This window comes from Barbus barbus (genome assembly GCF_936440315.1).
Source record: "Barbus barbus genome assembly, chromosome: 44".
NCBI lineage: Eukaryota > Metazoa > Chordata > Actinopteri > Cypriniformes > Cyprinidae > Barbus > Barbus barbus.
In genome coordinates, this window is record NC_136722.1 from 14,466,386 (window position 1) to 14,480,007 (window position 13,622).

At 35.2% G+C, this 13,622-nt stretch overlaps 2 protein-coding genes across 5 annotated transcripts in view; both read right to left on the bottom strand.

Moving 5' to 3' along the window:
• Positions 1-979: 979 nt before the first annotated feature.
• On the bottom strand, positions 980-5,702 carry LOC306863224 (solute carrier family 22 member 13-like). The gene is made up of 10 exons (XM_079406464.1): positions 5,322-5,702; positions 4,381-4,484; positions 4,055-4,209; positions 3,693-3,861; positions 3,399-3,519; positions 2,730-2,824; positions 2,222-2,436; positions 1,701-1,809; positions 1,403-1,612; positions 980-1,262 (listed from the first exon to the last, which is right to left on the bottom strand). The coding sequence occupies exons 1-10, from the start codon at positions 5,694-5,696 to the stop codon at positions 1,187-1,189; spliced, it is 1,629 nt and encodes a 542-aa protein (XP_079262590.1). The 5' UTR covers positions 5,697-5,702; the 3' UTR covers positions 980-1,186.
• A 1,165-nt stretch (positions 5,703-6,867) lies between these two features.
• LOC306863098 (serine/threonine-protein kinase OSR1-like) overlaps positions 6,868-13,622 on the bottom strand; it is a 48,769-nt gene continuing 42,014 nt past the window's right edge. The window contains exons 12-19 of one of the 4 annotated variants that reach the window (XM_079406276.1): positions 13,458-13,526; positions 11,547-11,582; positions 10,952-11,074; positions 10,759-10,817; positions 10,606-10,658; positions 9,651-9,719; positions 8,995-9,059; positions 7,005-8,907 (exon numbers count right to left, since the gene is read on the bottom strand). In XM_079406276.1, the coding sequence (XP_079262402.1) occupies positions 8,833-8,907; positions 8,995-9,059; positions 9,651-9,719; positions 10,606-10,658; positions 10,759-10,817; positions 10,952-11,074; positions 11,547-11,582; positions 13,458-13,526 (549 nt within the window). In that variant the 3' untranslated portion in view covers positions 7,005-8,832. Of the gene's footprint in view, positions 8,908-8,994; positions 9,060-9,650; positions 9,720-10,605; positions 10,659-10,758; positions 10,818-10,951; positions 11,075-11,546; positions 11,583-13,457; positions 13,527-13,622 lie in introns of all 4 variants that reach the window. The other 3 variants (XR_013783641.1, XM_079406278.1, XM_079406277.1) reach the window with 3 other exon arrangements.

Consider the following 13,622-nt stretch of genomic DNA (forward strand, 5'->3'; position numbering starts at 1 on the left):
TGAACATCACTGAAATTTAAACATTTTAAACACATTACATTTATGATTCTAAATCAGTGAAAACCCTTTGGCACCATAATGCAACTAAATAACAGCAAATCATTAAATAGGAAGCGCTGAACCTGCAGTTCTGCACCAGTTTTCAGACTTTGCCTCTCAAGCTGTTAACCAACTTTGCTGACATTGCAGCTGTTGCTTAACTGTTTATCTACAAACATGCTCCATATTAATGTGTTTTTATGGCCTACAGATTATAAGCAATAAACATACTAAAAAATGTTTTGCTTGGTTTTAGCCTGCAAGGCTACGCGCCTCTCTATGGGGAATTCTACTGTGTTTTCCACTATCAGCAGCTTTTCAAAAGGAAGGGCAACTATGACGAGGGCTTCGGCCGTCAACAGCATAAAGACCGTTGGCTACAGAGGAATGACACAAACATCATTTAGAGCTACAGAACAAGTATATGGGCCGTAACCTTGACTAACAGATGGTCTGATGTAGGCAAATATGATTTTCTGGTCTTTTTGCGATTGTGCTTTAATATGTTTAAATCAAATGTAGGATTTAACATAAACCTAACATGATTTCATACAGCAGTTCATATATATATATATATATATATATATATATATATATATATATATATATATATATATATATCAATATCACGCCATATATTATAAAATGTTTATGTTGTCATGTTTAAGACCTTGATGAAAATGTGTTTTATAGCTGTAATACAAAATATTTTAAATAACTGGTTGATGTTGATGATCTTACTGTTTTAAAAAATGTGCTGAAAATAGCATGGATGTCAGGAAAAAAATAAAAATATGAAGGTGTGTATATAGTTTTGAGATGCCATTTGTTTTAATTACTAAACTTAATAAATAAACGGGCTTTATTAAAGGCTTTCTAGTTAATCCAGGTTTTCTGTAGCATCTGAAAAGCACTGAAGAAAAACACTACTGCACGTTTTCAATCATAAGTAAATCACAGATTTTTACTATTTTTCAAATTGAATTGATAAAAAAGTACAAATTCATTTTAATCAAAACTTTGCAAACAGAAAAGTAAACAGTGGTACCTCTGTTTGTCTTATTTTCCTCATTCACACATATTAATAAAAATCTATTTAAAAAAATTGCATAAACTTCAACTACATTTTTAAATAGCAGTATAAATCTCATAATTTTGTGCTCCTGCGAGCCATTTCCTGCTCCTGATTCAGTCCATTTTCAATACTGGCTTTCTGTGATCCCCTGTAAATGGAAAATGAAGAAAAGTAAGATTTAATTCTGTAATAAATTCTGTGCATCAAAAGTTACATTTTGTTTTCTATTTATCATTGCAAGAGTTGTTTCATGCATAGTGTCACTTATATAAAGACGTATAAACGCACATGCTGTCATCCACGGGGACATCAGTGTGGTCCTGTAGGTCAGTGTTAAGTGTCTCTGGGAGCAGGAAAGTCAGCGCTCCCCCCACAAAAGGAAGAGAGCCGTATATGAGCATTGGAATAGCATGATGATACACGTCCAACAAGCCAATCAGAGGAGCCAGAATACCAGCTACACGCGCACACATGGAGTTCAGTCCCACACCGTTTTGCCTATATGATTGAATTTAAAAGAACAAGAGCTTATTTAGAACCCACAATTGAAGATAGTGAGTGTTCATGCAGTACATATATACAGTACCTCACAACTGTTGGGTAGAGCTCAGCAGTGTACACATACACAATGGTGAAAGAGGCAGCGAGGGAGAACTTTCCAACCACTGCGATCACAGTCACAATCACAGGATACCCTGAAAAAACAAAAAACAGATAGAGTTAACAGTTTAATTACAAAAACTTCATGACTTGGTGAATTTTTTTGCAGATTCTTTTGATTTGTACACTCATTCATACATTTTTGTACGATCTCTTCACAATGTCCTGAGGGTTAGTTTAGGGGTGGACTTTATGGTGACATTTGTTTTTGTACCAGTCAAATTGTTCAAATTACAAAATCGCCAACTAGTACAAATCAAGAGTATAAACGTCCCACTGATTTTCAATACTTTTTGTGGCCACTGTATGTAGAATGATTGGATGTAGCAAAAAAAATGAATAAATACAATTTTCTTTGTTGATTATTTTGTGGGCAACTTTTTTGCTAAATGGGACAAAAACCTTTCTTCTTCTGTAATTCTAAAATAAGACTATGAAGGTCCTCACCCGCTGGTATAGCAGGAATAACCAAGCAAGCGGTTCCTCCAAGGAGCAGCACTGCGCTCTGGCAAATCCTCCTTCCGAAGCGTTGAATGAGAGGAAAGCAGGACAGCCGGGCGGGAAACTCTGCAATGCCAAAGATGAGTTGAGTCAGGTAAATGTCCAGGCCGAAGTTCCCCACGTTCAAGCTGACACCATAGTAAACCAGGCTTGTCACAAACCTACAGTGACAAATAAACATATGATAAGATGCTCAGCTGCTTTTTTAATCAGATTAGAAAAGTTTTCACAGCTTGATTTAGTTCCAAAATCAGTGATAATGCTTTATTGTTAACATTTTATGCTGTTGTATTTAACATATTATATAGGATTTAATATCAAAAACTGGGGGGCTTTAAAGCGGTTTACACACATACAAGCTGCTGAATGGTAAACTTGGATAAAGCATCGATTGTATGGCGTCTAATCACATTTTGGATTTATAATAGATTTGGGAAATTCTAGGATAACTCACCACATATAGCACATGATGAGAGCTCTCTTTCTTAGGTAAGCCACTCGAAACAGGTCTAGCATGTTGCCTGTTTCAGCTGTGTTCTCTGCTTCCATCTGATAAGGCATCCTTTTATGTTAATTGATCATTTTTATTTAAATTACTTTTGATTCAAGGATATGTTTTAGAAGGAAGGAGTGAATTTGATCTTTTACAGTTTTTCACCCAAAAAGGAAAATTTGCAAGATGTAGATGAGTTTGGTTCTTACTTGGAACAGATTTGGAGAAATTTAGCATTATATCACTTGCTCACCAGTGGATCCACTGCAGTGAATGGGTGCCGTCAGAATGAGACTCCAAACAGCTGATGAAAACATCACAATAATCCACAAGTAATCCACACGACTCCAGTCCATCAATGAATGTCTTAAGAAACAACGCTGCGTGTTTGTAAGAAAAAATCCATCATTAAGAAGTTTATAACTTCAAATTGTTGCTTTCAGCTAAAATATGAGATTCTGATGGCACCCATTCGCTGCAGAGGATCCGTTGATGAGTGATGTAATGCGAAACGTCTCCAAATCTGGAGAGCCTGAGGCTACGTTTTTAGCAAATTTTCATTTTTGGGTAAGCTATTACTTTAATTCTTCTCTTAGACCAAATAAAGCTTAACAAAGAGAAAAAGGTCACCTTGTCGAGCAGATTTTCAGACACCTTTCTGCCATTGATTCGGGCAGCTTTCAATATCTCTTTCTTGGCCCTGTCTTGCTTGCCCTGAGTCAGAAGCCATCGGGCAGATTCAGGGAGAATCCTGCCAAATACATAGACAATTACTAGAAAATAAAACATAAATAAATAAAAATGAAATAAAAGCAATAAAATAAAATGACAACTGTATGTATGTATGTCATGTGACCATTAACCAACATCAGAAATCAGTGAACATGCAAACCAAAGATTTGGGAATCACTGAATAACTCTCACCAGTAATAGATGCAGAAAAGCCCAACTGGTGCTGACAGAACCAGCTGTAAAATCCTCCAGTTTCGGATCCCAAAGGCCACACCAGACAGCAACATCAGACCAATGGCATAAAAGCAGTGTGACAATATGGTAAAAAGGGCCCGTTTGGCTGAACCACACCACTCAGTCCCTAACACACATTTGAGATACCATGAAATTCATCTGCTGAGATCCCAAACAGGAGCTATACGCATTTTCATAGAGACTTCTATTGTTACAAGGAATTTGTTTAAAGCATAAATTCTCTTTATACATGCAGTTAAAATATATAAGCAAAATTTCTGATTTTTAATGTCCTGGCATTAGGAGGAGTCACATGTTACCCAAAACAAATGTGTTGATAGAAATCCCTGATATTGTGGTGCCGACCACAAAGCGGAGAGCAATGTAGACAAAGATGTTGGGAGAAAATGCTACTGCCACCCCAAACAGAAACTGCAGGCACAAGGAAAGCAGCGTGACAAACCGCCGGCCATACCTGTGGCAAGAAAACATGTTAACCAGCACAGTTATTAAACCACTGACATCAAAATGAACCATTGATGGGTTTTAAAAACAAACTGAATAATCGGAATGTTTTGTTTTTGGAAAAACTCCAAAATAATCATTGTATGTCAAATATAATTCAGGTATTGTGCTCTAAACGTACTTGTCTGCCATTGGCCCAAACATTAGGGCTCCAATAAGAAGACCAGCCATGTAGATGGACTGAGATGCCTCATTATATATCTTATTTTCACACACCAGGTCAAACTATGATAAGATAGGAAAAGAAAACATGACAAAAGACAACAAACAAATGATATAAATTAAATTATAAAATGATATGAGATGTTACAGTTCATACACATTATAAAAAAGGGTAGGCAGGCCTAGGTTTTGTTTGTAAAGTCAATATTTATGTTATATAATGTTATGCATTATATAGCATTTGGTTTTATGTTAACAATGTTAACGGCCATAGATGACAACATGGCTATAAAAATAAACGTATTTATACGTGGTCACAGGAAGTAAAAATTAGGTTCACCGGTAAATTAGGTTTTAGTTTGTATTTTAGTTGGTATTGCAAAAATAGTGTCCATTTCAAAAATCTCTTTCAAAAGTTTGTTTAATCACAAAAGAGTATTTATAAGTTATAAATCTCAAATAAAAACTGAAGAGGTAACCATGGCTACAACACTTGATCGCTGTCTATTATATAAATAAAACTGTTATTATTCAACAAGTTTACAACATAACACATATTTTGAGTCGTTTTAATGTAGCTGACATTCAGCAAACTGCCAAAAGACGCTTTGCACTCGACGAACTTAAATATGTGACCAGAAATTACTGAAATAAATGAGCTATTTTAAATGTTTACTGCTTTGAAAGGCAAATATTGTTTTACTTTTAATATTATAAAATCGACACATTTTATATCACGTAGCGAAAATATCATAAAAACATTGCGTTAAAAAAAAGTGTAACAATGAATAGCCTATATAGCCTTTTATTTACATGATTTATATGAAGAGACTTTATAAAGTTTAAAACAAAACTGTTAGGGTGTTTTATTTTGAAAGGTTGATTAATAGCCTAACTTACCTCAGTTATAAGACTGCTGCTGCCTTCTGGTGCCTTATAAACCCATCCATCGGTGCATGATGTTGTTGTGTTTATTCCATAAGCTTCAATAACATCAAGCTCAAGATCAACAGGTGTGAACATCTTACAGCTCTCATACTGTCCTTCAGTGTCCAGAGGGATGGTGAGGTTCAGCTGCTTCTCCTCTGTCAGGTTGGGAGCTCGCTCGAAGATCCAGCTGCTGTTGCAGTTGTGAGGGAAGGTGATGGCAGTGAAGACCTGACCGAACATGTGGAAAGCTGTGAAGATGTTGGGGAGACATACCGCCACCAGCAAGCGCTTCTGAAACGCCCCAAACTCGCCGACAGACGACAGGATCTCCGCGAAGTCTATCATGATGATCACTGCGCGAGCATCAGCGGCGGCTCGAGCTTAAAACACCTTTTCACCTTTGCGGAGTGAAATTAATTTTTAAACGTGTCACAAGTTCAGCATACAATCTGCTACGACAAAGATAACAGCGATAAGGACAGCCAGAAGATTTTAAATTAATAGCAATAAAATGATCCTATATCCTATATGATCCTATATGCAAAAGAATAGGTTAATAATATGATTCTAGTCATTGAAATGTACTGAGGATGTTGTGTGCGTGTGTGAGGGACTTTGGAGCGTGAGGCTAATGCAGTTGGGGCAGTTTTAGCCAGTTAAGGTGGTCTTAATATTGTGGTGTTGTTAATGTGTTTGGTTTGAGCACAATATTTAGACAATGCTGTATATGTGTAACAAAGTGGCCACACTATTAAGGGTACAAGTAAGATGATTGTGACTAGAAGAGGGCAGGCTAAATAAAGGCAAAACTTTTTTTTTTTTTTTTTGCAAATATGAATTTAAAGGGGTAGTTCACACATTATTTACACACCCTCATGTTGTTCCAAACCTTTATGAATTTCCTTCTTCTGCTGAACACAGAAGACATTTTGAAGAATGCTGGTAACCAAACAGCTGCTGGTTATCATTTACTTCCATGATATTTTTCTTAGGGTTACTTCATTTAACCTGACAAAAACAGACATTGTCTACATATTACTAGTTATTTGTCAGTTCATTTATAATGCTTTGTTATTCTTAAAGGAATAGTTCACCCCAAAATTAAAACTTTGTCTTCATTTACTCACCCTCATGTGGTTCTAAACATCTATGAGTTTCTTATGTTGAACACAAAAGATGTAAAGAATTTTGAAGAACCAAACAGTTGTTGGCCCCATTGTCTTTCATAGTAGGGAAATAATTAAATACTATGGAAGTCAATGGGGACTAAAATCTGTTTGATTACCAGCATTCGTCAAAATATCTTATTTTATGTTCAGCATAAGAAAGAAGCTTATACGGGTTTGGAACATGAGGGTGAGTAAATGACATTTAAATTTTTGGGTGAACTATCCCTTTAAGTTGGTTTTCTATGCAGTAAATCAAAATGAACATAATATACAGCTCTGCTGGATCATAATATTCAAATACAGTAATATATACTGTCACCAATAAGGAGGCATTTTAGGCACCTTTTAAATTAATTGTTTATTGATTTTAAAGCATTCAAAAACATGCCTTAAAATTCAACAAGCTAAAGAAAATTAAGTGAAAATATAAAGAAAAATATATTGATATTTTACTTACTGTTTTTGCTTTTAATTTTTATTTATTGCTTACAGTAAATTGACTGGATATTATTTAATTATATACTATATAATCATGTTGACCTTAATTCCTTACTCAAAGCAAAACTCACCTTTTCAATGCAAGCAATTTTATTAATTTTTTTCTTATTTTAGTGGACAGTCGTGATTGCAAAGAGGTGAAAAGAAAATACTTGTCTTGATACAAATATTTATTTTACTTCCCTCCTAATATCTTTAGAATATTCCCAATAAAACAGGGAAAATAAAGTTTTTAAATTATTTAATAATTAGCTGAAAAATATTAAAATGTCAAAAAGGGCAAAGGGGCATAATATAATAATAAATCAGGTGAAACACTGCTTTAAAATAATTCAGTTGCTTAAGATTATTCCAGGCTTTTTTCTTTCTTTCTTTTTTTTGCACAAAGGTAGTTATGGTATGTTTAAATAAGATTTCTTGGGAGAAGTAAACAACAACTCATAAGTTCAATGAGAACTTCAGCAGTTCAGAACAGACCTGCTGAAAACACCAGGCAGATTTATGCCACATAAGACCCCACTGTGATTATAGGCACCCTCATACACAAAAAGACAAACCAACACTCACAATGTGTCTTTCGTAGCTGACCACCTCCCATCACCTTATTTATGAAGAACACAAAGGCCATGAGTGAAACTTCCCATATAAAATCAAACCAATGGCAAATTACATTATTTACATGCTCATCCAAGAGTTCATCCACAACAGAAATACACATGAATACTTAAGAGTTAAATTCTATAGCAGGAAAAAGCCAAACACCAAAGTTTCATCAGGTACCTCAGGTACTTCTACCTTTTCACTTACAGAGACTTATAAAACTGAAGTCACAGATAATGTCAAAAAAATAAAATAAAACCAAAATTCACAAATGAATGCAAAATCTAAAAAAAAAAAAAAAAAGGAGAGATATGTGTGATGCAAAAGTGTAGAAATATTAAGGCAATAACTTTTAGAGCAGCATGGGATAGTAACATTTGCAAATGCCAAGTTGAGACAGTGAAAAAAAGGTTGAAAGCAGTAAAACCAGCCTTCAGGAGTGTTCATTAGGGCTCAGTGACACTGAATAAATCATTTCATCTTATTCAGCTAATCTGTAGAATCTGAAATCTGAGAGAAAAAAAAAACCTGTTTGTATTGATACTAGTACAATGAAGAAATCAAGCTCAGAGAAAGTAAAAGAGTGCAACAACCAGAAGTAGAGATGTCTAAACCAGATTCTGTAAATGTTCATCAAGCTGGTTTAAACTGAAGTAAATAACTATGTAAATAATGCAAGCTGTGTGATAAAACATGCTTAGTTGCATCTCTTCAAAACCATAGGGAAAATATAGGTTAAAAATAAAGCTAAAACTATAGCTAAACCCATTTACCTCCTTTATAATCTCCATGTTTCTTTGAATATCACTCCTCTTATATGCGCTCAGTAGATATATTGGAGGCATTTTGAAATGTTCACTTTTAAGGTGTCAGTTCAGATTGCTCGAAACAAGGTCAAAAGTAGAAAAGAAAGAAACATTAAAAGAATATTAAGGTTATATATCTGGTTATGATAATTGCATCCTTATACAAATAAATCGTAAACCTTATTTTAATCGATTCCTACAAATTCGGATCATTCTCATGTTTGTGCAACTCCTCCGTTGGGCCGTTTGAAATCCTATGGGCTGGTGCTTGGTATCTTTCTCTTTGGCAACAGTGGTTTCTTTAGAGCAATTGAAAGAGGAAAAAATACATCAATGTGTCATTCTGTTGGTAGTGTTGGTTTGTTTTCACATTTGTAGGCAATTCATGGTCCCGCACAGAGCCAAAGTTTAGCTAATGCTGAGCTGAGCAAATCCCAAGAGTTTGATATCGTCAGGAATCTCAGAGCCCTCAACTCCAGAGGCCTGGAAAACACCACACATGACGTGTTACTGCAAAACACCAGTGAGGACTAACACACAGTGGCTTTAACCAAAACAGAAGTCACTCACCAGTTTAAATGTGACATTTTTATTGGAATGAGGCTCTTCGACTATCTTCTGCAAATTAGCAGCCACTGAAATGACACAAAACAGAGGTTTAGGAACATGATATATTATAATTAAGAATTATTTCATTTTGACATGGCAATTTATTATCTTTGCATATTGCACATCAATTTAACTTTCAGTAGAAATCCTTATAGGCTAACATATCCTATTATATATAATTACTGTAATTCTGTACATATGCAGTATAATATTATTACAATTTAAAATAACTGTTTTCTATTTTAATCTATCTTAAAATGTAATTTATTTTTCGATGCAAAGCTAATTTTTCAGCAACCATTACTCCAGTCTTCAGTGTCACATGATCCTTCAGAATTCTAATATGCTGATTTGGTGTACATTTTATCATTATCTGTGTTGAAAATGGTTGTGCTGCTTAATATTTTGGTGTAAACCGTGATACATTTATTTTAGGATCAGCATTCTTCGATGAACAGAAAAAAAAAAAAAAATTGCATTTATTTTAAATAGTAACTGTATTTATAATGTTACAAAAGATTCTATCACTTTTGATCAATTTAATGCATTCTTGCTCAATAAAAAGACTTAAATTAAAAAAAAAAAATTATATATATATATATATATATATCTCTTACCTATAACTAAATCTCTCCCATCTACCAAGCCAGCCGATACCAGCTCCTGAGAAACCCCATCTGCGGTGTCTATAGAAAAAGAAAATGTATGTGATGCATTAACTCTTTTTAAAAAATGGCTCGCTTACACCAATAAACTTTGAGTCTGGCAAATTACAACCTCCTGCATAATAGAACTGACAAGAAGATCTTCCAGAATGAGGCTGACAACTTAACTGATCAGCTGCACACAACAAGCTAACATACTATAGTGAGTACAGGGAGCAGAATGAAGACGTGTTCGGGCAGAAGAGCATTCTCACGCACTACATCAGGCCATCAGAAACGGACATCTCCCTGGAGCCAGTTAAATGCGCATGACACTAAATGTTTTATTTTGGGAGTCTTAAAAAATTCACAACACGGCACTGACAAAATGCAGATGCAGAGAACTGGTGCTCTTTGACCTCTTTGCTGGAGGGCAGAGAGCTGATATAAAGAGGAACTGATGATACATTGATTTGTTAAAGGAAAACATGTTGGACAAAAGAACTGCCCAAGTGTGTAAATCGAACGGATTGAGATGTTCACCGCCTTTGACAAATGTGACAACTGTCAACCACAATATTGAGTGTTTTTTCTAAAGAGTCATGAACACTTTGAGAAAACCTCTGCATTAAAGGGATACTCCACCCAAAAAACCGACATTGACTCATCAACTGGGGTCATATGTGTTCATTTCGCATGTTCTTTCAAGCATCATCTTTGAGGGACCCATTCACTGCCAGAAAATAATTATTTTTCTAAAAATCTCATTTTGTGTTCCACAGAAGAAAGAAAGTACACCTGGGATGGCCTGAGGGTGAGTAAATGAAGACAGAATTGTAATTTTAGGGTGTAGTATCCCTTTAAGAGCGTATTGTGTGGACTTTTTATTGCTTGATTTATTGTTGACTACTTTTCTTTATGCCCTTACCTCTGCCAGGCATGAACTCAAATCGTATGTCATTCAGTTCCTTTTTCAAGTTTCTATAGGACAGAAGGAGAAATATAAGTCATCTACTGCTCCTGTCAACACTGGATCAATGTCAACTAATGAATCAAAACATAAAAAACTAACACATCTTACCTTAACCTTAATACTAAACTGATGGGGGACGGTGAGGCATCGCCTCCAGGAACTGGGGCCTGCAGATGGAAGCAGAGGATCAGACTCTCTGTACAGATTGAGGTGGTATAATAACTTCATGCTTGATACAACAGCTTTGATTGGAATAGAGATGTCAAAATGTGTGAAGTATGATTTATTGTTGGTGCTTTACCTGCGCAGGGTTCGCAGCCGGGGTTGGAGTTATAGTTGGACCAGTGAGTTGAGGGTTGGCTGGGCCCTGGCCAGCTGTATGAGGTAGTTCAGGCTGGAGGTGACTGCTGAAAGACTGGAATATCTACAAATACATGCACAGACCCACACAAACGTTTATAAATTACATTAGAAATAACTGAAAATAATATCAGGTCATATATATATAAAAAACAACATTAAGTGCATTACAGAATAAATGTTTCAAGAATATAGTATACATGCATTTTAGTGGCATCTAGCTATTGTTTAGGAAGTATTTTGTGCTTTTTAATTAATCTTTATTTCAAAATAATTGTAATTTAAAGATTTAGTGTAATAAAAATACAAAAGAGTCATGTTTTTCCAAATATAATATTTCATTACTTTTTAAAATATGCACTGCATTGCAGGATCCAGTATTCTGCAGAGTGCCCTATTTATTTTGCCAAATACAATGTCATTTACATATTTCATGCATACAAAAATGCATTATATGATACATAGTACATACTGCAGGAATCATAATAATAGTTCATTATTATGGTATTTGGAATGGTTCCTCATGGTCTACATACCTCTGTATTCTGGAGTCCTTCTTTTACTCTTGGTGACTGTGTGAGAGATAAAAGGTCAAAGGTCAAACTCAAGTCTCTTATAATATATAATGGTGTGGGTTATTGTAATTCAGCTTTGGATATGAACGCACTGTAGTAAGGAATGAAGCAGGGAGTTAAGGTCCTTCATGAATATTTTATTTTACCCTTGTGCTATGATTTTAAGTATTTTAATAGTTTTAGTAAAATATCCTTCAAGAACTGAAGGACTAATGGGATTGCTTTAAAGAGATAGTTCACCCAAAAATGAAAAATACCTCATGATTTACTCAGCCACAAGCCATCCTAGGTGTATATGACTTCTTCTTTCAGATGAATATAATTGGAGTTATATTAAAAATGTCCTGGCTCTTCCAAGCTTTATAATGGCAGTGAATGGCTGTTGAGATTTTGAAGCCCAAAAAAGTGCAGCCATCCATCATAAAAAAGTGCTCCACACAGCTTCGGGGGGGTTAATAGAGGCCTTCTGAAGCAAACTGATGCATTTAAGAAAAATATCCATATTTAAAACTTTATAAGCTTCTGCTAACTGTTGTACGTGACAGGATTTGTAAAGAAAAACGTCGGATTTTGATATAAGCAAGGAGACTGGTTTTCCTTTGCTGTAAACAAAACTTGGCTCTCACAAGACTAGCATATTCTCACCTGAGCTTACGATATGCCTACGTCCTTTGTAATCTGCTGGAACGCCACTTTCTCGTGAATGTGTACGACAGTTTGCGGAATCTTAAGATTACAGTTTATAAAGTTTGAAATATGGATATTTTTCAATATAAATGAATCGATTCACTTCACGTGTGGAGCACTTTTTATGATGGATGGATGGATGCCCTTTTTTGGGCTTCAAAATCTCAACCCCAATTCACTGCCATTTTAAAGTTTGGAAAAGCTAGGGCATTTTTTTTTATATAACTCTGATTGTATTCGTCTGAAAGAAGAATGTCATATACACCAAGAATGGCTTGAGGCTATCATGGGGTAATTTTCATTTTTGGGTGAACTATCCCTTTAAAATATGCAACCAAATTACACAATATCTGCCTAGAGCATATTCTATTCAATAGTACGATCTACTTGCATCCAATGTGTTCCAAAACCCTTAACCAAACAGACACAATTAAACACTGCCATCTAACCTGAGATGTGTTCTGACTTACACTACTACTACAAATGTTTAAGGTCAGCAAGATTTCTTTAATCAGCAAGGATAAAAGAGATATAAAGTGATTTTTATACTGGAATACAAAGATAATAGTGACCAGAAGTGACCATATTGCATGTTAGTGCCTAAACCAACAGAAGTCTCATTATGAGGCTGCTAAACAGAATCTGGATGGTTATCAGAGAGCATTGATTTGGTCAGTATGACAAAGTTATAAATAAAAACACAATACAGATGGCGTCCAGGAAGCACACATTCAGTCTCTCTGTTTTTCTAGCAAGAATAGTTTAGTTACCACAATTTAGTCATTGAGATTAGAAGTGTGTGGTCAAGCTTAAAAGCCAGGTAAGTAGATAATTCTGTCACACATAAGTTATAGGTTTATAATAAGCAGAGGATATTGAGCAAAAGTTATCATATTAAACGATCTAAATGATTTTATACTGTGCATGATTATTTCTTGCATAGATCTGCAGAGAAACAGATTATCACAGACAGGAGAAGGTTCAACGTTCATCCTTAATCAACCTAAACTCTCGTATCTTTATTGTTTTAGCCTTTGAATCTGGATAACAATATACTCTCTAAACAACTAATTTTATTTCTTATTATCTAGCACTTCCAGTTCCTGCATGCCCTAATGTTGTATTTGACTGAGTGTGCTTCCTTGTTAAAGTGAGCCATCTGTATCAGCAGGAAAAATGAACAACCCTGGGTGGGGGCAGCTCAAGAGGATGAGAGAAACGGACTTGTCGCCTTGTCGACTTGGACTGCTGCTCCTTTAGCGGCAAACACAAAACACAGAGCCCAATGATGAGAGGTGCCACAATAGCCAACAGCATTACAAACTACCACACACAAAGAGTGCAAACAAC

Excerpts from the sequence above, each read along its gene's own strand:
- LOC306863224 (XM_079406464.1), bottom strand. The coding sequence starts at position 5,696 with ATGATAGACTTCGCGGAGATCCTGTCGTCTGTCGGCGAGTTTGGGGCG. Across the intron at positions 1,613-1,700 it reads CTCTACCCAACAGTTGTGAG|GCAAAACGGTGTGGGACTGA; the intron begins GTACTGTATATA and ends TCAATCATATAG. Across the intron at positions 1,263-1,402 it reads GTCCCCGTGGATGACAGCAT|GGGATCACAGAAAGCCAGTA; the intron begins GTGCGTTTATAC and ends TTCCATTTACAG.